Source organism: Branchiostoma lanceolatum, chromosome 13 (assembly GCF_035083965.1).
Source record: "Branchiostoma lanceolatum isolate klBraLanc5 chromosome 13, klBraLanc5.hap2, whole genome shotgun sequence".
Taxonomy (NCBI): Eukaryota; Metazoa; Chordata; class Leptocardii; order Amphioxiformes; family Branchiostomatidae; genus Branchiostoma; species Branchiostoma lanceolatum.
The window spans coordinates 1241094-1265756 of NC_089734.1; the positions used below are offsets into that span (position 1 = coordinate 1241094).

The 24663-nt window shown below is 42.4% G+C and overlaps 4 protein-coding genes across 4 annotated transcripts in view; 1 reads left to right on the forward strand and 3 right to left on the reverse strand.

The window, feature by feature from the left end:
• The first annotated feature begins 2731 nt into the window (after positions 1-2731).
• Positions 2732-24663, forward strand: part of LOC136446819 (DNA repair endonuclease XPF-like) — a 38119-nt gene continuing 16187 nt past the window's right edge. The window contains exons 1-9 of the mRNA XM_066445417.1: positions 2732-2887; positions 7272-7368; positions 7752-7834; positions 8506-8628; positions 8886-8943; positions 9625-9777; positions 10328-10441; positions 10771-10863; positions 11537-11592. Of these exons, the coding sequence (XP_066301514.1) occupies positions 2787-2887; positions 7272-7368; positions 7752-7834; positions 8506-8628; positions 8886-8943; positions 9625-9777; positions 10328-10441; positions 10771-10863; positions 11537-11592 (878 nt within the window). The 5' untranslated portion in view covers positions 2732-2786. The remainder of the gene's footprint in view (positions 2888-7271; positions 7369-7751; positions 7835-8505; positions 8629-8885; positions 8944-9624; positions 9778-10327; positions 10442-10770; positions 10864-11536; positions 11593-24663) is intronic.
• Positions 13196-23836, reverse strand: LOC136446974 (uncharacterized). Its single transcript, XM_066445634.1, has 3 exons — positions 23561-23836; positions 14659-15020; positions 13196-14203 (listed from the first exon to the last, which is right to left on the reverse strand). The coding sequence occupies exons 1-3, from the start codon at positions 23724-23726 to the stop codon at positions 13196-13198; spliced, it is 1536 nt and encodes a 511-aa protein (XP_066301731.1). The 5' UTR covers positions 23727-23836.
• Positions 17006-19831, reverse strand: LOC136446978 (uncharacterized). The gene is made up of 2 exons (XM_066445637.1): positions 18496-19831; positions 17006-18028 (listed from the first exon to the last, which is right to left on the reverse strand). The coding sequence occupies exons 1-2, from the start codon at positions 19156-19158 to the stop codon at positions 17006-17008; spliced, it is 1686 nt and encodes a 561-aa protein (XP_066301734.1). The 5' UTR covers positions 19159-19831.
• LOC136446979 (uncharacterized) lies at positions 21561-23554 on the reverse strand. The gene is made up of 2 exons (XM_066445638.1): positions 23193-23554; positions 21561-22655 (listed from the first exon to the last, which is right to left on the reverse strand). Exons 1-2 carry the CDS (start codon positions 23520-23522, stop codon positions 21561-21563), a joined length of 1425 nt encoding a protein of 474 aa, XP_066301735.1. The 5' UTR covers positions 23523-23554.

Genomic DNA, 24663 nt, shown 5'->3' on the forward strand with positions numbered 1-24663 from the left:
ATGAACATCAAGAGCTATCAACCCGGGTAGAGAGTAGAAGCACCGCTTATGGCATGGAAGTCAGCACATCCAAAAGCAAAGGCATGGTCAACAGCCAAGTACCAGGCGCAACAACAACGGTGTCCATGGGTGGCGAAGTCCTCGAAGACGTGGAATTCTTCAAATACCTTGGCTCCATCCTTAACAGGGACGGGACTTTCACTCAGGAAATCAAAGCAAGGATTGCACAAGCTACGGCAGCACTTGCTAAACTCAGGCCCATCCTGCAGAGCAAGAACATCAGCCTGCCAGTTAAGATCAACCTCTACCAGTCACTTGTTGTCTCCATCTTTCTCTATGGCTGCGAAAGCTGGACCACAACGGCCGAAACAGAGCGCCGCATAGAAGCCTTCGAGATGAGATGCCTACGGAAGATCCTTGGCATCTCCTACCTGCAACGGAGGACCAACGACTCTGTTGCAGACATCCAACACTCCTGTCGACGGTCAAGCGCCGGAAGCTGAAGTGGTTCGGGCACGTATGCCGACACAACACACTCGCCAAGACCATTCTGCAAGGCACAGTAGCAGGAGAGAGGAAACGAGGAAGGCCAAAGAAGACCTGGCTGGACAACATTAAGACATGGACTGGCCTGAGCACTGCACAGCTGATCAGAGAGGCCGAGGACAGAACAGGATGGGCACGGATCATTGCGGCTGGCTGTCATGACGCCCCTACGACCACTGAGGTCATGGGTCATGAGTGAGTGAGTGAATGATATTGGTCTGGAGTTTCTACAATGGTTATTGGACGATTCAAGCAAAACGATTCTTATTGCAGGACCATCTTGTCAATAGTGTCTAATTGATTATTGACAGGAACGTCCTGTGAACAGTGTCCCCAATTCTGCCGATAGCCTCGGATCATTACAGATGAGTGTCCCATGCCGACCCACGGAGCAGTGTGGGAGAACGGGTGCCTCAAAAACAACAAATTGTTTAACTGTTATTGTTGATTTGATTTCCTCGGCTGTTGAAAATGATACAGCCATGGCTCCGAACTAGACTAGCCAAAGGCTTAGTTTATACCGAGTTCAATTTTTGACGCAGAAACGACCTGGGTCCCTAATTGTTGTTGCATACCATATTGACATATCTGACACATATGCTGGGTTTTATTCAAAGACTATTTGGCAGTATAATAAGATATAATAAAAACATAATAGTTACTGATAACGTGCACTGTAAGTTCATCTACTTCATGAAACCACAGGTTAGAGTCTCACCTGGTCGTCGGTTACCACAGACCTCTGAACGTCTCGCAAGGCCCTCCGACTTTCTTCCCTCTTCTTCAAGGCCTTCCTCCTCACATCCGTCTGCCAGCGCCTTTCGTAGAGCTTCATACTGACATAGCACGTCAGGACACCGACCAACACCGGTAAAACCGCTGCAGTGGAGTTAACGCTGCCCATGGTGAAAACTGATTGATTTTTTTGACCAAAAAGTTTGTTAAAACTTATAAAAAAACAGAGCTCAATAAAGAGTTCGACAATCAGAAGTCACCAACGTTTATATATATATAGAATCTCGTCATCTGTTATACAAACTAAATCTTGATTTGTATAATTAACCTTTAACCTAGGTTATGCCACTCAATTTATAGAGGGATACCAGCCATTGACCTATAAGCGAACGTTAGATGAACCGTGCTAAACTTCTTTTGTATCTTAATGGTTGATAAACTATTGACGTTCCTGTCAATAATGCAAAAAAAATTCTTATTGGCAGGATCATCCCGTGAATAGTGTTAAAATATCTATTGTCAATAGTCTCGACCAAAGGTGTTAGTTGCAGGTTCCTCCATTTTCCCACGTAGGACCTGTGTGAAAAAATAACAGTTCATTGACCTGATCCTGTAAATGCAGAAATGTTTGCGGTGGTTTTATGTTCGTGGTTTTCGCGGCGACCGTTTCACCGCGAACTTAAAACCAACGCGAACATTTTTGTCCAATACTGTAGCAGTATGTGACTATAGCGCTGCCGCAAACTTAAAGCCACCGCAAAAACTTAGCGCGAAATAAACACGCGAACTTAAATCCATTTACAGTATTTTTCTTGTCTCATTGATGATGCAAACAAGGCTGCATAATCTGTTTTAAATGATGGTCTTCCCTCCCAAATTTACCTAGATGTGTAAAATCTCTTTATTCATTGATTGGTTTAGCAAAAATCTGTTCTTTTGGCAAGATTATGCAAATGTAAAAAATAAAAACACCAGAATTATAGTCTTTGAATAAAAAAAGGAATCATAACATTCAGTCATCTTGCATGCAAATTTAGTCCTACTTTGTATAATTTGTTTCTAATTGTGAACATGTTTGTCGAAGCTACATGCATGCCTAATATCATGGAAATCTATTGCTCCTAAGCCTGGAATACAAACCTAACATACTAGCTCCTGAGTCTCCTCTCCGCAATTTGCGGAGACTCTGAAGCTATAATAGGTTTGGACTCCAGGCTATTGCTCCTTTGTCAAGCTATCCTCCTAAGATTTTGACAAAAATGCCACTGCAGTTTCAGAGCAAGGTGCCAGGGGACCAAACTTACACCTCTTCTGTCCGACATTCTAATGATTCTGCCACAAAAAAAATCAAAACCAACTGTAACGTTAGCATGCCCAGGCCAAGAGATTAAAGAACCGGAAGTTCTTCTGCAGTACTCAAAAAAAGGCCACCGGGAGGCCTATCAGAATCTCCCATCGTGCAGCGCGCTTGACCCGGAAGCAGAAGAAGCCCGGGTGGTACAAACATGGCGGCGCCCACAGGAAAACCCGCCGTCCGTCTGCTACAGTACGAAAACGAGATTTTCCTGGACGCGTTGCACGAAGACGGGCTCACCATAACCGCAAAGTACGTGCAACTTTATCAACAAACTATTCTGAGGAGAATGTAGAGTGAAGGTGGGGAGGGGGGCTGCCGACGAGGCTTCATTTTGATACGGACGACGACAACAACAACATCGTCTACTAGTAATAATTTCTCTCCCCCCCCCCCCCCCCCCCCTTCCTCCTTTGTATCGTATCCTATAATTTTGGTCGTAACCTGGTCCATGACAAGACACAGTGTAGCGAATTTTTGATTAACAGTTTGACATCTCTGTTTTGGCACACCCTTTATTAAGTTCTAACGTGTGTGTGTGGGGGGGGGGGGGGGGGGGGCATCTACTAGTAGAGACCACGTCTAGAGCGAGATGATAGTCGTAGAATAACAACAACAAAGGAAGTCAAGGCAACATCTGTATCTATATAGCCTGTATAACCGCCATTCGGTGTAAAACACTCAGCTCACAATAAAAATAAGATAGGAGGTGATCATGAACATGTACTAGTACCTTTCCCCCTATCACTGAAATATGACCAAGGACCAGTATATTTGACAAAATTATACATAAACCGACACAGGATAACAAGATATTTACAGTCAACGTTTCGTTGACCGTCTGTCATCTTTTTGACAGGGCAATTTGATCTACAGACACAGTTTCAGGGGCGACCAGTTTAAAGGACACCCAAGAGTTGCACCTGGCATTGCTTCCCTTATCATGCTTATCATTTCCAAATGACAGTCCTTGTATTAGTTACGCACTACATGTACATACTCACACCTGTCCATGGAACCCTCTGTCACAGCGGCCTTAAACGTAACCTGCTGAGGTAACCCAAGGTCTCTGATTACATCATGTACACAGTAACACATGGTGTTCTTCAGCTCTTCGAATCCCTGAAATAATTAACTTTTTTTTCTTACCTTTCAAGTTCATAAAAATGATGTTGACATCGTAAATAAGTTAGTAAACAACCTTTTAGGACACATCAAATGATATTTTTGAGTTCATATCTATCACATAGCTATAGTTACGGTGATACGTAAGCAGACAGTTTCCAGGACACCCTGAAAGTTGCACCTGGCATAGGATAAACCTTATCTTGGTTATCATTTCCAAATGGCAGCCTCCGTACCAGTTACGCACTGCAGACTCACACCTGGCTGTGGAACCCTCACAGAGCCTTCACCTTGTCTGCTACGTGATCTTGGAACGCAAGAACAATGTTTGGTGTGTCCTTAATCTATTAAGGTTGCTTTGCAAACTTACTACAGTAGTACGTCAAATTGACCTCATCTTGGAATGTAAAAAATGGTTGAATGTTACAAGAAAAGAGGAATGCCACCATGTGTATGGCATAAATCATGATTTCTTGAACCTGTGTAGAGCTTACAAAAATTCTACTAGCATGCAGGGATTCCAGTTACAGGAATTCTGCCGGAAATCACCCACTTCTGTAAAAATTTGCCCATTTGAAACCGGTCAAGTAGGGGCTGGGCAGTTTGAAGTTCTAAGTTACAAAAACATGTAGACTTGAGATTTCTGGGGTTTTAGTTGCAGGTTTAGATGTCTTCCCTGAGAGAGTCACACATGTGTCCTTGCACCTGGTGCTGGTACACCAGAATGTTGACAGCTTTTGCATCTCTGTTTATCTGATTTCTGATGTCCACAGTGGCACTGGGCACACCAAGATGTACTGTATACACTAAACCAAAAGCAGCTTTTACACTTTTCATATCCCGCAGACATTGCACCCAGGCCTCTGTAACATATGTACATATATACCAGTATATATGTTATCATACTAGTTCTTGGTTATGACTAGGCAGACAGGGTACTGCTGAACAACATGTACCTCCAGCTCTGCTGTTAACCATTTTAAGTACTATTTCTGGTACTACAGTATAGTTAAGTACCATTGTATGTTCAACAAACTTACAAGTACAAGTAGTAAGAATGTTTAACCTACAGGGGCCTTGGTGTGGACAGACTCCTGCTAAACTACTCTCATCTCCCAAATAAACATACCCCCCGGAATAAACATACCCCCTGGACAAATTTTTAAAATCTAATAAACATACCCCCCGGAATAAACGTACCCCCCGGAAAATTACCAAATTGACACGTTAACTGTGTCCATGCTACTTCTGTCTTAGGGAAAGAAGATGATAAGCAGGTAGGTTCTTTTCATTTACATATTCTATATAAGTATGTAAATAATGAACCGAATAACTGTAGATATCTTGTTCAAATTATAATCATTTTCTCCACTTTTGGAAAAATTGGGCAAAGGTTCCCCGCGGGGGCCAACGGTGCTTCAAATTCAACAAGTGAAAATGTACATAATACATGTATTTTCTACTTGGAACTTGAACCAAGTGATCAAGGAAAATTGTTGTATAAACTGGCATATCATTAAAACAGAAGTAGTTGCCAAACTTCTCAGTTCACTTGCATGGGTAACACCTTGTACAAATGTATCAACATTTAGAACTTGAACAGAAAATTACCATATCCTGAATATCCGATGAAAATACAAGTATTACGTATTTGTAAAAGCCATGTAGAAAAGGTTGAACTATGACATGTATGATGTTAGTTGTTACTAGTACTTTTTCTTTCTCAACTTTCCATTTATCATGTATGCATTGCATATAGAAACATGGATTAATTTTGTAAACATTACTAGAAGTATATGCTTCCCACAAAATCACCTTATTATAAAGAACATTATCATATATTCTCCTTTATTGTGTTGTTGCAATCTAAATAATTTCAAATCCAAAAATTATCCTTGATGTATGCAGAAAAAATCTTTCATTTTGAGAAACTTAGTTGTCAACAAATTCATTGTTTAGATGTGAGAAATCTCAGGCTTGCTCTATTTTGTGCTCTCTCTTTCTGATTAAAAGTTCCTTGGTTACATCTAAAACATTGCCACAAACCACAGGGTTCTCATGTTACACATCAAAGCGTGAGTCAGACAGAGCGGCACCGAACACAGGAACACAGACAGTAAGGGGCGGGGCTAACAGAGAGCTACATGAAGTTCTGAGAATACTCAGCCAATTTGTTTGTAGGGGAGTGATTTTTGTCAAAACATCGTAGGTGATAATTACTGAATAAAGATTGCAACTTAGTGTTGTTTATCAACTATTAAGTGGGAATTCACTTTCTTGAAATACCACACATTTCTGACATAGACAAAAGAGTTTTATTGGAAGATCAAAAAGAGCTGTTTCCCCTACTCAGTAGGTAGAAGTGAGTTCTTCCGTCCGTGGGAAACTTCTAGTGGCGTGCGTTACTGTACTGTGGCGATTTTCCAAGGGCTGAATTTTCATGTTTGTGGTAGGAACCGTAGGATTTAAATGTTTTTGTAGATTTTAAAAGTATTATTCAGTTTTTAATGCTAAGACACTGTCATAATGTGGTGTTATTTTCATATTCTAAAAGATTTTAGGAAAGGCTGTATTTCACGTGAGTAGAATTTACATGCGACTCAATGGTAACTTGAGCATTCATGGTGTTGATTACGTTGTTCCAAGGTTGTTCTTTTGGCAATGTTTTTGTCTTTTTCGAGCGTAAATTTTGCGATCACTGTAAGAATTCAGATGGTCTAGAACGGGAAAAGACTGTCAATGTTGTTTATATGAAAAATAGATTTCAAAACTTAAGTGTGGCGTCTTATTTTGTCTGAGATAACAACATTTACTTTGTATCGAGATCGACTGACTTTGTTAGTACCGCCAGGATTTCACAAATGCCGGGTCATAGCAGCAGGGAAATCAACGCCGCTAGACCGAAAAATAGCAAATTATGAGCAAAAATGTCGGGGAAATATGGGCAGGAATACCCAAACTTTCGATTTTGATGGGATCCCTCGTTAGCAAAACTCTGATTTTCAAAAAATTAATAAACGTACTGTCCAAAATAAGAACGTACTGGGTGGATTTTGAGGCTGAAAAAAATAAACGTACCGGTACGTTTATTTGGGAGATGAGAGTACCTCCAACTCTACTGTGAACATGTTTGGGACAATATTTATGTACTGTTGTATGTTACAGAGGCCTGGGTGCAGACAGGGTACTGTTAAACTACCTCCAACTCTACTGTGTACGTGTGTTCAGTACCATGTTCAGTACCATGTTTGGTACCATAGTAACTGTTATGAACTGTTGTATGTTACAGGGGCCTTGGTGCAGACAGGGTGCTGTTAAACTACCTCCAGCTGTACTGTGTACCATGTTCAGTACCATGTTTGGTACCATAGTAACTGTTATAAACTGTTGTATGTTACAGAGGCCTTGGTGCAGACAGAGTGCTGTTAAACTACCTCCAGCTGTACTGTGTACCATGTTCAGTACCATGTTTGGTACCATAGTAACTGTTATAAACTGTTTTATGTTACAGAGGCCTTGGTGCAGACAGAGTACTGCTGAACTACCTCCAGCTGTACTGTGATGCCTCCAACCTTGTCATAGTCATCAACACAACTCAGCAGGAGGAGGTGAGGAAAATTATAGACCATCATGAACAACAATCACAATTATCAGTGTGAAATATACTTCATTTTACATTAATAGCTGCCAGTGATCATGATCTTCGGCAACAAAGCACTACCAAGTTAACAGTATAGTAACAGCTATTGTTTAATATGTAGCTGTAGCAGTCCAGTACAAAATTCCCTTCTTTTCTTGCTTAAGAAACGACAAACAAAAGATAAAAGGACCGTTGAGACAGGTTTGAAACCTTCTAAACTACTTGAAGACAAGTGTACACTGCATGGCATACCTTATAATTAGTGGCCTTCTGCTTACATTTGTAAATTATGTAGTGTGTAGAAAGGTTACATAGCTCTGTTTCTGTGATAGTGTTGTACTTGTTGCCCAGGAGTACCTGATAGAGGAGCTGAGTGTTGCCGGTGTGTCTCCCCTGCCCAAGTCTGTCACTAACGAGTACAGCATCACAGACAGGTGGGTAACATATACAGCCATAACCTATAACCTTTAACCTATGACCTTCCTACCAATTCAACAGGTGGTTATGAATAGAGGTTATAACCCGACCTATAACCTTCAACCAATGATCCACACCTATTCAACAGGTGGTTATGAAGTACAGCTATGGGGATGGCGTAATGTATCTGTATCTGTATAGCTGGCATAATACACCAGTCTCTGTATCTGTATTTGTTAATGGCTGGTATAATTGCCCTTCAGCATAATACATCAGCTTGTTATAATTACACTGAACAGCCTGTCCACTTAACATACACACATCTAGTTAAGTTGCAAGTGTTCTTTTAAAGCTATCTACCGGTAGCTAGGGGGGATTGTACTGTACTGTCATGATTGTTATCTGTTTGTTCTTGGAAAGCATTTCACCTCTCAGATGCAGTTCTGTTTGTAATATAGAATGATAAAGCTTGTTTGTTTGTTTGTTTGCTCCAGGAAAGCATTGTACCTGTCTGGAGGCGTGCTGTTTGTAATATATGTGTTTAATATTAATTGTTCAATGGTTCCAGGAAAGCGTTGTACCTGTCCGTTGAAATGCTGTTTGTGACCTCACGTATCCTGGTAGTGGACATGTTAACAGACAGGATACTTGTTGATCCAGATGTTGTTTATTTGTTTGTTTGTTCCAGGAAAGCCTTGTACCTGTCCGGTGGAGTCCTGTTTGTGACCTCCCGTATCCTGGTAGTGGACATGTTAACAGACAGGATACCTGTGGACCTGATCACAGGGGTGCTGGTCTACAGGGCACACAGGTAATTACAAATAAGATTCCTTGGGGGGGGGGGGTGGTTAAGCTATAGGAATTTGCAGCTGTCCTTATGATCACAGCATTATGAGAAGTCACAGTGTACTTGAAAGGTCTATACAGTCTTGATATATCAATAGTTTTAGGATACTTAAATCTGGGGTCTTGGTTAATGATAACTAAAGATATACAACCAGTTGCTTCTACTTTCAAGGTACAGCTTACGATGGAAAAATTAAGAGAATTTCTGTTTTTCACTTCCAGAATCATTGAGTCGTGCCAAGAGGCGTTCATCCTGAGACTGTACAGGCAGAAAAACAAGGTTAGAGGATACATGTACATAGTTGAAGCAACACTGGTCAAATTGAAAAGTTGTTTATCAATAACATAAGACAGACAAAGGTTTGACCAAGATAATGATTCATGATTGTGGGAAATGATACAAAATGTAATATCAAAGATTCAGATAAAAGTAACCAGTGAATCAACTATTGATTGTAAGAAATGATTAGTTTGGTCAATTTATTGATTGATCAACGTTGTAACAGTGAGTGTTCATTAAAGCACTCCCAAACACCCATACAGCATTTTAGTAGGGGATGTGCCCCATGAAGGGGTATGGAAAGATAGTAAGATTGATTGATTGATTGATTGATTGATTGATTGATTGATTGATTGATTGATTGATGTGTTTTTGTTGCAGAAGGGTTTCAGCAAGTGATCTCAGACACGTTGACAGACAGTGTACTACTTGGTACCCTATGAAGGTTTATGGATGAATTGATTGATTGATTAATTGTGTATTGTTGTTACAGCAAGGATTTATCAAAGCGTTCTCAGACGCCCCTACAGTGTTCCACTCGGGGATATGTCCTACATTGTATAGCCTGAGTACAGCCTGGTTAGCAAACAAAAGGATTGAGCCAGTAGTTACAACGGATGATGATACCTAGGCTATATATCCTATGAAGGGTTATAGATCATTGATATTGTATTCCTACAGCAAGGTTTCATCAAAGCGTTCTCGGATGCCCCGACAGCGTTCCACTCGGGGATGTGCCAGGTGGAGAGAGTCATGAAGAACCTGTTTGTGCGCAAGCTGTACCTGTGGCCTCGCTTCCACGCCTCCATACAGGACTTCCTGTCCCAGCACAAGGTACATGTGGTCTATAGTATAAAACTACAATCAAACCTGTTTGTAGTGGTCAGTATATCTATAGGGAGAAGAAAATGGTCTCTGTAGATGGTCACAGGCCACCATAAATAGGATTCCTAAATGCTTGGGGCAGATGGATTGAAGCAATGTGCAATGTATCCTTGTTACGACTCTCGTTAAGCCAATTAAGCACACCGGCTGTATCATAAGCTGTACCTGTGGCCTCGCTTTCATGCCTCCATACAGGACTTCCTGTCCCAGCATAAGGTACAGATACCTGCCTACCTAGTCCCTTGACCTCCAAGTAATTAAGTTAGTTAGCATAATGTAAGGTAAATGCAAGGAGGCTGACCTAAGACTGAGGACAAAACATGATGCTTAATGCAATGCATCCTTGCTATGGCTATGGTGTTTTAAGCTAAGGATGTATTGTCACCCCTACGTAATACTTTTAATACATACTCGATAAGTGTGTTGGGTTCTTTTCCATGGAGAGGTTTGACCCTGATGTTTGTTTGTTTGTTTATTTGTTTTTGTGTTTATTCTGCAGCCCGAGGTGGTTGAGCTGCATTTGCACATGACAGACTCCATGACTGCCATCCAGACAGCCATACTGGACATCATGCAGGCCTGTGTGAGGGAGCTAAGGGTCTTCAACCCTTCTGTAAGTATAGCACAGTGACTGTATCTCTAGGGGAACTTCCATTTCACTTCCAGTTTTCGAAACCTGCAGACCCGGCAAGTTTTGGGATACTGTATTTTCAAATTTCGACTTATTTTGTAAGTACTAACAATTTTCGTAATAATACGTACTGATTCAATTTGTTGAAAAGTAGTTACTGTAGTTATTCTTTGGGGTACTTAGGCACTGACATAGCTAGTCAAATTAAAACATTCAAAATTAAACACCCTCAGCCTGTCATTATGCCATCGTGATGCCACCTGTGATGTTTTGTGATGTAGCTCAACTATGCACTCTGTCAAAATTCGCAGCTTGAAGCGGAGGACCTGACAGTGGAGAATGCCATCAGCTTGACCTTTGACCAGGTGGTGAGGCAGCAGCTGGACCCTGTCTGGCACCAACTGGTAAGTGGTATTACAATCATATTATAAGCTGTTGATGAAGGTTAGACATTCAGGTAATAAGATACGCCAAAAACTGTTACACAAGCAACTGGATGAAATTTAGAAAATTTAGAAAATGTTTTCCAGTTGCTTTAGTAACTCTTTGGCATATATTATAAGTCTCATCTCTATAGCTGACATGTATGATAATTTCATCTGTAGGACCGTTGGTATGTATTGTCCATTCTGTGGTACTGACGGCTTACCTTACCTTAGGAACTAAGGTGCTAAGGTAAGGTAGGACTGGTGGTATGTATTGTCCATTCTTTGGTAGTGACGGCTAGTAAAAGACCTTCAGATGGAATGTTAAGCTACTTGGAGGCCTCATGATCTGTTAACTTTAAGAACTTGCCAATATACTCATAAAAAAGAGAAGTGTCCTGGTGTGAATGGATCTTGTCTTACACACTCAGTCAGGTAGTACTTTCTGGTTTGTCACACCTTGGGTAGTTTAAGGATTGCCCGATTCAAACAGGCATATAGCATAGAAAAATGAAAATTTATATGACCTTGGAAAACATCCCCAAATTATAAAAAAAGTTCAAACAACCCTGGTCAAAATCACTGCTTGTGTATCATCTGTAAATAATAACTCCTTTCGTAACCTAATCATAATTTTTCTTCCCTTTACCAGAGTTGGAAGACCAGACAGCTTGTATCAGACCTGAAGGTACTCAGGACACTGCTCATGTGAGTTTGTTCTTCCATCATCAGGGCTTGAAATACTGGGTGCATGTGCACCTAATTTTTGACTGTGGGTGCACCAGTGCACCTAGCTTCTTTTGTATTCTATAGGGTAAAGGTACTATAATTGTACACTAGTACACAAAATATACTGAAATTTAAGTATCAGAAAAAGCTAAACTTTATTTGATGTATTACTTGTTTGAAATCTTGAAGTTAGCTATACAATAACAGATTGAATTTTAAGTTGGAGTGTTAAACTTTGTAATTATGTTTCGCTGACATTCAACTTTTATTTTATGTGGTGCACCCAAAATTCTTTCTGTGCACCTAATTATTTTTGTTGGGTGCACCAGTGCACCTATTTTCAAAAATGAATTTCGAGCCCTGATCATAATTACTGCAATTTGAAAGAAAGCTGCTTGGGAGCCTGAATATTAATCATTCTTTATTCATTGTAGTCCAACTTGCAAACAAAACATTGTCAAAATCCATGCGTAATGTTTTTAACTATTCTATTTGCAAACTGTCAATCGTGAAAACATTAATCTCCTTCATAAAAGTACATGGAACAACAATACAGCTATTTATGATTAACTATACTTAGTCTAGATAAGTACAGAATTTAATGTAATCTGAAATGCATTTGATTTATAGGATTGTTCCATGCTAGCCTTTGTTGCAAAGTTCTTGAATTATACTAGAGTTGCACCATATTGGAGACACCAATTTTACTATAATTTAAGTACATAATTTCTAAGTTGTCTAAGAGTGGCATTTGTAGTCAACAGACTGTTCTGTTTGTATGATTATTGCTTGTCCTACTAAATCTCCTACTAAATATACAATGAGTTGTTTCCTGGAACATAAGAACAAGCAGACTGAAAAAAATGGCAAGGATTTGGGTATGGATGATAGAAATCAGAGCTCCCGGGTGCCAACTGTATCCCTACTACTAGATCTTCCCCGCCCAAAAGGGGTTATCATCGCATCGCGCGAAAGGTCTGGTATCCAGGCTATGGTCTTGCAAGATCATCTTAAGTTAAAGTTAAAGTGGTCCCATGCATCGAAGATGCGTAGGGGGGCGTCCATCTTTCATTCGAAGCCCTTGGGCCACACAAGTGCAAGTCACTACAGCAGGGGGCTGGTCCGCTGGTAGTGATGTGTGTGTTTAACTACCATACTCTTTCCCAAATGCTGAGTGCTAAGCAGAGAAAGAAGTATATACCATTTTTAGAGTCTTTGGTATGACCCGGCCGGGGTTCGAACTCACGACCTACCGTATGCAAGGCGAACACTCTACCCATTAGGCCATTGCACCGGTTCGCGCAACATCATCTATTAGGGTGAAAATGATGTTGATTTTTATGGATCGTCATGACATACATGTCTCTCCAACAAGAAAGCTCTGTTCACAATTATATCAGACATACAAACTGAAGTTATTGAAAGATACATGGTGAGGGTAAGTTTTGTAAGTGTTATAGCTGTAATTTCTTGACCATGCTTGCTGTTGACTTTTCTGTTTCCCAGTTGCATGCTGTGTGTTCTGCATTATACAACTAAATTTGCTTCACAATGTACATAGTATTTAGATTGAACTGCATTGTCACATGTGAGTCTGTACCATGACTCGTTCGTACACCCTCCTGGCTTGGTCTGTTAGCCCACTGGGGGCTGGTCCAAACCCAGGCAGCCTGTTCCTGTCAGTCTGCTGGGCCATGTTGTAGTGGTGCAGGATTCTGTCCCTGTGGACAGATGGGTCCTGCTGGCCGTACAGGGTAACCAGGATGTAATGAGCATGGGGCACCAAATTATGGTCTGTAGGAGCTGTGTGGATGTAGCGGTGAAACTGCCTGATGGCCTGTGGGACAGACACACCAATGGAACACCATGCTGTGAAGTACATGGTTGGCAGGTGGTCAGATTTGTGCATAAGGGCACTGGCATAGGCAGATAGGGCTGGGGCTGGTTGTCTGGTGTTCTGCCATATTGTATTGCCTAAAGCCCAGTATATGTAAGCCAGATGTTTGTACATGGGGTCTGTTTCTCCATGCTGTAGAACAACATCAATCACATGGTTTATGGCCTGCTGTTGGCTGGGTCCCTCGGAAAGCTGCAGTGCCTGTAAGAGCAGACAGGGGGTGCTGTCAGGTTTAGCCTGGAGCTGTGTGGAAGTGAGTTGATTCAGCTTTGGTTTGTCCAGGTGCAGCCAGGACTGGCCATACAGGATTGTGTTAACATCACCAGGTGACACATACTCCATCAGCACTAACCCCTCCAGCAGGTGCCCCACCCCCTCCCCCTCCTGGTACCCCCCTCTTGTCACCATGGCCTCCCCCCTCTCCAGGCAGCTGTAGGCTTTGAGCCATGTCTGTGCAGTTGGTGAGTCCTTGTGCTGCAGTAGGCTGGCTCTCAGCCCCTTCAGTGGGCCCTCCTGTAGTTCTGCCTGCTGTGTAGTAGGTGTGACCTGTGCTGGAGGCTGCTGGGGAAGTCTGGCTCGTTTAGCCTGGGATGGTCCAGCCTCCTCCCATGATGCAACAGTAGAGACACCAGCTACAGAGGACACATCCTCAGGTATCCCAGAATCCCCTGCTGCTGTGTCAGGGAGGCTTACCTGGGGGGGGTGTGTGAAAAATGCTGAACATTAGAATTCTGTAACTTTTTTTTTCTCAGATTTATTTTGAGGATAGCTAATTGAAGAAATTTGACCAGGAGCAAGGTGATAGAAAAAGTAACCTTCTTGTGCATAACAAAATTTCATCTGTAAGATATCAAGTATGGAAAGCCAATACCTATTAGCATGCAAGGAGGTTATTTAACATTTTGTATGATACCATTACATCTATATAAACATGTAGACCTGGCCATTCTAAGGTTGGGGTAGACATAAGTTCAAGTCTCATATTATAAAACCTCATTAATTGGTTAAAACAAGGAAACAATCACTCTTTGAGCTAAGTTACTTTCAAGTGCTGGGCTGCAAGTTAGTGCATTCTGGCATTTAACCAACACCATGCATAACCTTATATAATATACTTCTAGCTGTGAGGACTTTTTACCATCATTTACCTTTTCTGGTATTTCTGCCAGCCAGTCCTGAACTCTCATCATCCCCATCAGCGGCCCTGCTCCCCCCTCCGGCAGGTTTGGTAGCTCCCACTTCTCCACACTCACGTCGATGGGCTCCTTATAGCCGACCTTCTCCAGCTCTGTCTGGAGGCAGGCCTTAAGGAAGGGGCCGTTCAGGATGGAGGTGAAGTATTGGTAGCCCAGCTGGGAGTAGAAGATGACAGGAACCAGGAGGGAGCCTTCCCGCACCCCCTCCCCCACCTTTGGGTCGGCTGGCTGGTCGGGGTTGTCGGGGTCCCTCCTCTCAACAGCCCGACGGACAGCCAGCATGGTCAGGGCCTTGTTGGCCAGGTAGAACGCACCTATGCCAAACCCGGCAGCCAGCCATGGGTTGTGAATCCTTAGATGTACTCGTCCCCACACGGCCATTGCTTCCCGGCCTGCCTCTGCAAACATTTCCATCACAGGCTGGGCTGCAGCCTGCCCTGCTTGTCCAACTTGTTCAGCCATTCTATGAACGGATACAGCCCTCTTACAAGCGCAAGTAAAATGGCGTCCCTACCACTTAACGTTAAGGTAAAAGTCCAGAGGTCAGTTTGTCATGTGGCTCGGGCAGCCAAAGGCTCGAACTGAGCATGTGCAAAAGATAAACTCTCCTTTGAAATAAAAGTCCTGTTGCAAAAACACTGAAATTTTTATCCAACAGAATTAAAATAGTTTAATAAATATCAACCTCATTTCAAACACTTAAGACAGTTTTGTAGTAAGTTTGGTGATTGTTTTTTTTGGGACAATGTTGACTCTAAGGTAGTGAAAGGACTGCCTTGTTTGAACATAGCTAATCATTAACTGTGTAATGTCTGATAAAAGGTGCTGCCTTGTTGGAGAGCCAGACATTTTTTGGCAACACCCCAGGGGTGAAGCCTTTTCATCTTGCATTTCTCCACACCAGTTGGTTTACTAAGAAACATCATTCAGACAGAACTACATGAACTAGAGGGAAGTTGCAATGCCATGAGGTAATTATGGAAAGCATCAAGCCGGATTCAAATGTCTTCTTTCTTTGGGTGAAGTTGCTTTTCTTAGCCTGGTTTATATGTGTATTGATACAGTATGCAGATAGGTACTAAATACATAGGGAATGATTGGGTTTTAGTAGGAATAAAACCTACATGCATGGTTATACAGATGTACAGTCAATAACGGTTATAGCTTTATTCATAGAATATTTCTTATTTACATTATTCAAGTTCTGCATGTTTAAATAACTAATAAAAACCTTAAGGAGGTATTGTATTTTTGTCCTCAGTTACTCTTCATTAATCTTATAAAAAGTCAGTATTTGGCTTTAGAATGAGGCTGTGACAGAGGGAAAACTTTACTTCTGAATCACAAAATTTATGACTCTTAAAATACAGGAAATAGTGGCTTATTGGGTTAGGAATTTTATAATTTTTGTCTTGTTTTTCTCCAGTGTTGATATGATGTACACAGGGTTATAGTGTTGTATATTATGGCTCATAACTGGCATGGGTCTTAGTTGGTAGGCAAATATCTTTTTGGCGACACCTATGAGGTGGGGATTTTGGCTTCCAATTTCTACACTCCAGTTGTCTCAATGTCATGGCCAATTGGGGGGCAGCTGCAGTTTGAAACAAAGTCACTAGGGAGCCCAGACTTTTAATTAGACTTGTCTTTATTCAGTGAGAGCCAATTTGCAACTTACAAGCAAAATATTGTGACAATCCATGTATAACATTTTGGGTAATCTATTTATAAGAAAGCAATGCAAATCAAAACACAGTCTCCCTTAATGGAGATATACTATACTAACCATTTAGTAAAAATGAAAGCTGGTAACAAAAGTTTTGCTTTATTTTTCCCCTAAACCTAAAGCAGCCATCTGGATGTTCACAGACGTATCGATTTCCATTTCAGAGGATGGCCAAATTACAGCAAAGTTATTTCTTCCTAATCATGTAAGAACAAACTGATTCAGTAATAAATGTCAAAGACTCAGGTATGTATGTCCATGGTCTCTCAAGATCACCTATTACGTAACAATTATGATTAATGTGATGATTTCTATCATCACTACATTATGTTACATGTCTTTCTTACAAGGAACTAATGTCCACACTTATTTCTATATGATGACATATTCATCAAAATATGTATGCTGAGGGTACGTCTAGCATCTCTACAGCTGTAATGTCTTGAACATCGGCCATGTCTTGCTTACTGTTGACTTTTCTGTTTCCCAGTTACTCTATGTCCTGTAGTATACTATGTGTACCTGATTTACTTCACAGGGTACATTGTATACTTAATATATTGAACTTCATGGTCACTTGCCAGTCTGTGCCATGACTTGATCATACACCCTCCTGGCTGGGTTTGTTATAAAACTGGGGGTTTGGTTAAACACAGGCAGCCTGTTCCTGTCAGCCTGCCTGGCCATGTTGTAGTGGTGCAGGATTCTGTCCCTGTGGACAGATGGGTCCTGCTGGCCGTACAGGGTAACCAGGCGGTAATGAGCATGGGGCACCAAATCATGGTCTATAGGAGCCGTGTGGATGTAGTGGTGAAACTGCCTGATGGCCTGTGGGACAGACACATCCATGGAACACCATGCTGTGAAGAACAGGGTTGGCAGGTGGTCAGATTTGTGCATAAGGGCGCTGGCATAGGCAGATAGGGCTGGGGCTGGTTGTCTGGTGGTCTGCCATATTGTATAGCCTAAAGCATAGTACATGTGAGCCAGATGTTTGTACATGGGGTCTGTTTCTCCATGCTGTAGAACAATGTCGATCACATGGTTTATGGCCTGCTGTCGGCTGTGTCCATAGGGAAGCTGCAGTGCCTGTAAGAGCAGACAGGGGGTGCTGTTAGGGTTAGCCTGGAGCTGTGTGGAAGTGAGTTGATTCAGCTTTGGTTTGTCCAGGTGCAGTCCGGACTGGCCATACAGGATTGTGTTAACATCACCAGGTGACACAGACTCCATCGGTATGATCCCCTCCAGCAGGTGCTCCACCCCCTCCCCCTCCTGGTACCCCCCTCTTGTCACCATGGCCTCCCCCCTCTCCAGGCAGCTGTAGGCCTTGAGCCATGTCTGTGCAGTTGGTGAGTCCTTGTGCTGCAGTAGCCTGGCTCTATGCCTCTTCAGTGGGCCCTCCTGTAGCTCAGCCTGCTGTGCAGTAGGTGTGACCTGTGCTGGAGGCTGCTGGGGAAGTCTGGCTGGTTTAGCCTGGGATGGTCCAGCCTCTTCCTCCTCTACATCCTCCCATGGTGCAACAGTAGAGACACCTGCTATAGAGGACACATCCTCGGGTATCCCAGAATCCCTTGCTGCTGTGTCAGGGAGGCTTACCTGGGGGGGGGGGGATGAAGAAAACTGAAGTTCAGAATTTTGTTACTGCATTTTTTTCAGATATATTTTGAGGATAACTTTATTGAAGAAATTTGATCAGGAGCAAGGCGATAAGAAGAAAACCCTTCTTGTGCATGATGAAATTGCAGCTATTAGATATCAAATATTAAAAGCCATACCAAGGAGGTTATTTATTCTTGGCCATACATGTTTATTTTTGTTTTAAGTGCCTAATGTGTGATACCAATATAAAAAGCTTGTGGACTTCAACATAGTGAGGTTGGGGTAGGCAGTCAAAGTCTAATTCAAGTAAGAGACATCAAAACAAGGAAACATTGAGCTACTTGATATCAAATGAAAAATGCTCGGCTGCAAGTTAGTGAATTCTGGCATTTAAGCAACACCCTTAAAATATATATCTTAAAGTTTCACTACTTCTAGGTAGAGGAATATTTATCATCACTCACCTTTTCTGGTATTTCTGCCAGCCAGTCCTGAACTCTCATCATCCCCATCAGCGGCCCTACTCCCCCCTCCGGCAGGTTTGGTAGCTCCCACTTCTCCACACTCACGTCGATGGGCTCCTTATAGCCGACCTTCTCCAGCTCTGTCTGGAGGCAGGCCTTAAGGAAGGGGCCGCTCAGGATGGAGGTGAAGTATTGGTAGCCCAGCTGGGAGTAGAAGATGACAGGAACCAGGAGGGAGCCTTCCCGCACCCCCTCCCCCACCTGTGGGTCGGCTGGCTGGTCGGGGTTGTCAGGGTCCCTCCTCTCGATAGCCCTGCGGATTGCTGGCAGTGCAAGATTGACATTTCCAAAGTAGAAGGCAGCGATTCCAATGCCCAAACCAGCAGCTACCCCAAACCCAAGGGCCAAGTTTTCATTGTAGATTCGGAGGACAGCACTCCCCCATTGTACCTCTAATGCTGGCATGGGTGGTTGTACAGCAGGTGGTTGTACAGCAGGTGGTTGTACAGCAGGTGGTTGTACAGCAGGGGGTTGTACAGCAGGTGGTTGTAGAGCATGTGGTTGTACAGCAGGTGGTTGTATAGGTTGTGGTTGTACAGGTTGTGGTTGCCCTGCTGCACCCTGCCTTTCCTGAGGTACAACCTCTCTTCCTTGTTCTGCCATTCTTCAGCACTCAAACTTTCTAATCTGTCTTGTAAGAAAATTATGACATGTCCAAGTATCCAGGCAGGTAAAATGGCGGCCTGTCCCCACAAGTGGAATGTGACCAGACAAGTGCTCGTGCCTTCAGGCATTTTTCATGACGTGCAACAAAGGTAGGCTGTTCCCACTACATGTTAGGAGGCAAACAAGAATCCCTACCAACAGTTTGCCTTTAATGTACTTCTGCCTGATATAAGCTGTAATTATCACTAAACCATTTGGATTGTTGCATTTACACCAATAAGTGAGCTATGGGTTTATCTGTGTGGTTATGATTTGTGTTTCAATTTGCCTGTTTTATCTTTAAATGTTGCACCCGCCCTGTTGAATGAATGGGTTAACCTGAGGTTTGGGTTCTACCACTAGCTACGTACTCTGAGAGTGTTTTAAATTTCTATATACTAGCTACCTTACCTGTGAAGATCACTAAATGTATAACATTGTTTGGTAATCACTGCCAGAAATAACTGTGACCACCTCATGTACATTGTAAGTGCCATGTTATTCCCCAACAGAGTGAAGGCTTTAATCACCAATAGATTGTTAAAAATTCGATAATTTCACCCTCTAAAAGTTGTGGTATCTCCCCATAGCATTGTTGTGCTTGTTGCCTCAGGCTATTGACACTGTCTGCAGTTCACTCTGGCTACTGTATGAATGAATGTGACATACTCACAAAGTTTATGTCTGCAGTTTTCACTGTTCACCTCAAAAACCTGTTGTAGAACAAACATTCCTTTGTCTTACAAATTCTTTACTACAGTTTTTTCAATGGCAAACTTTTAACTCTTGATGTTTACCTTGCTGTGAAATTCAAACACTGGGAACTTAAAAATTGAACTGGCTGCAGTAGTATTGGGCACACCATGACAGTGAAAGGATTGTTAAAATCATCATGAAAATTGAGACAATATTGCATGGCTGCAGCCTTTTTGTGATACTTGTTGTTGCCTGCAAGTTCAGTATCAGATATCCAGCACAATAAATTTCTGTGGCAAGTTAAGTTATAAAAGGTAATGTCTCCTTAGTTTGCAACACTGTTGCAAGTTTCGTCTTGGCATGTCAATTTCTTTTCTTCATAATAAGAGACCTGTGACCGATCTACTACAACATGTATACTGTGAACTATACCATGTGCTGTAGCAAGCAGGATCCCCCCTCCCCCATGTTTGTTTAGTGTTGTAACATTCCAATGGTCACGGAGGTCAAGGCCATCTGTTGTGTCAACAATAACAAACATGAGCATGTGCTTGATAGAATTACACTCTTTGTATTTAAAATGAAATCAAAGATTTTCTATGCCAATCTGGTGAAATTATTCACTGAAATTATGTAATTTACAGCTGACTCAGTGTTCAAATTATATCTCAGGGAATCTTCAAATTAAAGAGGCAATTCTGGCAAAGCAAAATTACCTTGTGTATGCAACTTAAACTTTATAACTGACAGTAAATATTGCATTTGGAAAAATACAACATGTTTTTTTAGTATTGATATGGTGTAGGGTGATTTAAGTTTAGTGTAACAGTTGATTTATATTATGGCTCATAGATGGCATGTGCCTTAGTTGGGAGGCAAACATCTTTTTGGCGACACCTATGAGGTGGGGATTTTGGCTTCCAATTTCTACACTCCAGTTGTCTCAATGTCATTGCAGTTGCAGTTTGAAACAAAGTCACTAGGGAGACAAGACTTTTAATTAGACTTGTCTTTATTCAGTGAAAGCCAATTTGCTACTTACAAGCAAAATATTGTGACAATCCATGTATAACATTTTGGGTAATCTATTTATAAGAAAGCAATGCAAATCAAAACACAATCCCCTTCATGGAGATATACTATACTAACCATTTAGTAAAAATGAAAGCTGGTAACAAAAGCTTTGCTTCATGTCTTCCCCTAAACCTAAATTGTGTGATGTGTACAGACTTATTCAATTTCCATTTCAGATGATGGCCAAATTGCAACAAAGTTATTTCTTCCCAATCATGTAAGAACAAACTGATTCAGAAATAAATGTCAAAGACTCATGGTATGTACATGTATGTCCATGGTCTCTCAAGATCACCTATTACAAAACAATTATCACTTTTATATTTAATAATGATGATTTCTATAATCACTATAATACTACTAGCCTTTCTAACAAGGAAGTTATGTTCACAATAATTTCAATATGATGACATAGTTAAAAAAAACACACATAGTGATTATTATAATAGTAAGTCCAGTAGTGTCGTGTACATGTAGCTGTGATGTCTCAACCATTGTCCATGCCTTGCTTGCTGGTGACTTTTGTGTTTTTGTTCTACATACATTGTACTAAATTTACTTCACCATGAGTTCTACATTGAACTGCATTGTCACTTGTGAGGCTGTGCCATGACTTGTTCATACACCCTCTTGGCTTTGTCTGTTAGCCAAATGGGGACTGGGTTAAACACAGGCAGCCTGTTCCTGTCAGCCTGCTGGGCCATGTTGTAGTGGTGCAGGATTCTGTCCCTGTGGACAGATGGGTCCTGCTGGCCGTACAGGGTAACCAGGTGGTAATGAGCCCAGGGCACCCAGAGATGGTCTGTAGGAGCTGTGTGGATGTAGTGGTGAAACTGCCTGATGGTCTGTGGGACAGACACACCCCTGGAACAATCTGCTGTGAAGTACAGGGTTAGCAGGTGGTCAGATTTGTGCATAAGGGCACTGGCATATGCAGATAGGGCTGGGGCTGGTTGTCTGGTTGGCTGATATATTGTAAAGCCTAAAGTAAAGTATATGTAAGCCAGATATTTGTACATGGGGTCTGTTTCTCCATGCTGTAGAACAACGTCGATCACATGGTTTATGGCCTGCTGCCGGCTGTGTCCCCAAGGTAGCTGCAGTGCCTGTATCAGCAGATAGGGGGTGCTGTTAGGGTTAGCCTGGAGCTGTGTGGAAGTGAGTTGATTTAGCTTTGCTTTGTCCAGGTGCAGCCCGGACTGGTCATACAGGATTGTATTAACAACTTGATGTAACCCAAACTCCATCAGTATGACCCCCTCCAGCAGGTGCTCCACCCCCTCCCCCTCCTGGTACCCCCCTCTTGTCACCATGGCCTCCCCCCTCTCCAGGCAGCTGTAGGCCTTGAGGTATGTCTGTGCAGTTGGTGAGTCCTTGTGCTGCAGTAGCATGGCTCTCAGCCACTTCAGTGGGCCCTCCTGTAGCTCAGCCTGCTGTGCAGTTGGTGAGTCCTTGTGCTTCAGTAGCCCGGCTCTCTGCCTCTTCAGTGGGCCCTCCTGTAGCTCAGCCTGCTGTGCAGTAGGTGTGGCCTGTGCTGGAGGCTGCTGGGGAAGTCTGGCTCGTTTAGCCTGGGATGGTCCAGCCTCCTCTACATCCTCCCATGATGCAACCGTAGAGACCCCTGCTACAGAGGACGCATCCTCGGGTATCCCAGAATCCCCTGCTGCTGTGTCAAGGAGGCTTACCTACGGACGTGCAGAATACTGAGCATCAAAATTCTGTAACTGTTACTAGTAACATTAACTGTTTTTTTTCTCAAATTTATTTCATGAATGGTTAGGGCCACAGCAATTTGTTGGTTTTTTGAAAATATGCTTAAGTGGAAAAACTTGTCGAAAAGAAAGCCAGAGGACCAGGACTTATACCTTGGAAGCACTCAGTTTTATGGATAGAATACAGTCATATTCAAGTTCTCCTTCCTGCCCACTGCTTTAAGGTTGTCTACTAATGCTATAAGTATTATTTCAAAAAGTCAGAGAACCAAGGAATTAAATTGGTGTGGCCTAGGTATGGAAGAAATTTGATCAGGAAAAAGGGAATAGAAAAATAACTTTCTTGTGAGTGATGAAATTTCAGCTGTAAGATATCAAGTATTGAAAGCCATACCAAGGAAGTTATTTAACCTAAGATATCAAGCATCAGCATCCTTTTAAGTTATATAGTTACCTTTTACTACTTCTATAGCTGTGAGGGACTTGTTGTCATTAAAAAAAAATATGTACCTTTTCTGGTATTTCTGCCAGCCAGTCCTGAACTCTCATCATCCCCATCAGCGGCCCTGCTCCCCCCTCCGGCAGGTTTGGTAGCTCCCACTTCTCCACACTCACGTTGATGGGCTCCTTATAGCCGACCTTCTCCAGCTCTGTCTGGAGGCAGGCCTTAAGGAAGGGGCCGTTCAGGATGGAGTTGAAGTATTGGTAGCCCAGCTGGGAGTAGAAGATGACAGGAACCAGGAGGGAGTCCACCTCTGCCTCCAACCCCACCTGTGGGTCGGCTGGCTGGTCGGGGTTGTCGGGGTCCCTCCTCTCAACAGCCCGACGGACAGCCAGCATGGTCAGGGCCTTTTTGGTCAGGTAGAATGCACCAATACCTATCCCACCCATGCTAATGGCTGCCACCCAGGGGTTGTTGATGCGTAAACAAACCTGTCCCCATTCTTTTACCGACTCTTTTGCTGCTTCCTTTCCCCACTCTGCCAACACCTCTACTGCAGGTTGGGCTGCAGCCTGCCCTGCTTGTCCTACTTGTTCAGCCATTCTAAAAATTGACTCTGTAACTAGTAAACTAGAACTAAGAAAACTAGAGTACAGTACCAGGCCCAAGTATGCAAGCAGGTAAGATGGCGGCCAGCCAGACAATGGAATGTAACAGAAGAGTGCTCACAGGTAACCTTGGGGAGGTCAACAGGCCATTCCCACTAACCGCTGAGGGGTGTCACAAACGTCTCTACAACACACATCCTAATTATGAGGCACATCAAGTGAGGTTTAATGGTGTTTTGTATTATGATGGTTATTGTAAAACCATCCAAGGAGGATTACGTTTGCTATTAGTATGTAGCTTGCCAATTTTCTTGAGGTTTTGTTGAAATTCTTACTTCATGATGACTTACATTTGGATGGATTAAGTCATATATTTTGAAGGGTTGAGAAAATTTGAAGTTCTTCCCTGTGCCATGTCTGAAACAGTATCAACCACACTGCTGTGCAAAAAAAGGTACTGAAGCCCAGTGGCAGTTTTATAGTGTTATACTTTCTGAACTTTTACAATGCTGCAAAGTTCCCTGCATGTATCTCACTACAAGCTCTTCTGGTGCCAGTGGAATGCTAAAGGTTCCTCCCTCCTCCCAGAAATAATGGTAGCTTCCAGGCTCTATTGTGTCTGTGCTTGGTGTGTCATACCAGTCCACTGGCAATGTTTGGTATGGGTAACGCAATACTCCTGCCCATACAATGTCAGTGAATGGACTGCATTGACACCTTGAAAATGAGCTAACTTCTGTTACCCCAGACCTGTAGTAGTAAGTTTGTAGTGCATGCTATTACATGTAGAAGTGTGTGCTGTTGCTGATATCTAACACCCAGTGTGGCAAGTTTAATTAACTGTCTCATAGTATGAGTGCTACCTTCAAGTTAAGTTTGCAACACTCTGTAGCAAATGTGATTTTTTAAATGATTCTTTGCTTTATCCCCC

Coding starts and splice junctions, on each gene's coding strand:
- LOC136446978 (XM_066445637.1), bottom strand. CDS start 19,158: ATGGCAGAACAAGGAAGAGAGGTTGTACCTCAGGAAAGGCAGGGTGCA. Junction 18,029..18,495: donor TGGCAGAAATACCAGAAAAG/GTGAGTGATGAT, acceptor CCCCCCCCCCAG/GTAAGCCTCCCTGACACAGC.
- LOC136446979 (XM_066445638.1), bottom strand. CDS start 23,522: ATGCTGGCTGTCCGTCGGGCTGTTGAGAGGAGGGACCCCGACAACCCC. Junction 22,656..23,192: donor TGGCAGAAATACCAGAAAAG/GTACATATTTTT, acceptor GCACGTCCGTAG/GTAAGCCTCCTTGACACAGC.
- LOC136446974 (XM_066445634.1), bottom strand. CDS start 23,726: ATGGCTGAACAAGTAGGACAAGCAGGGCAGGCTGCAGCCCAACCTGCA. Junction 15,021..23,560: donor CATTAGCATGGGTGGGATAG/GTATTGGTGCAT, acceptor GGTTTGGCATAG/GTGCGTTCTACCTGGCCAAC. Junction 14,204..14,658: donor TGGCAGAAATACCAGAAAAG/GTAAATGATGGT, acceptor CACCCCCCCCAG/GTAAGCCTCCCTGACACAGC.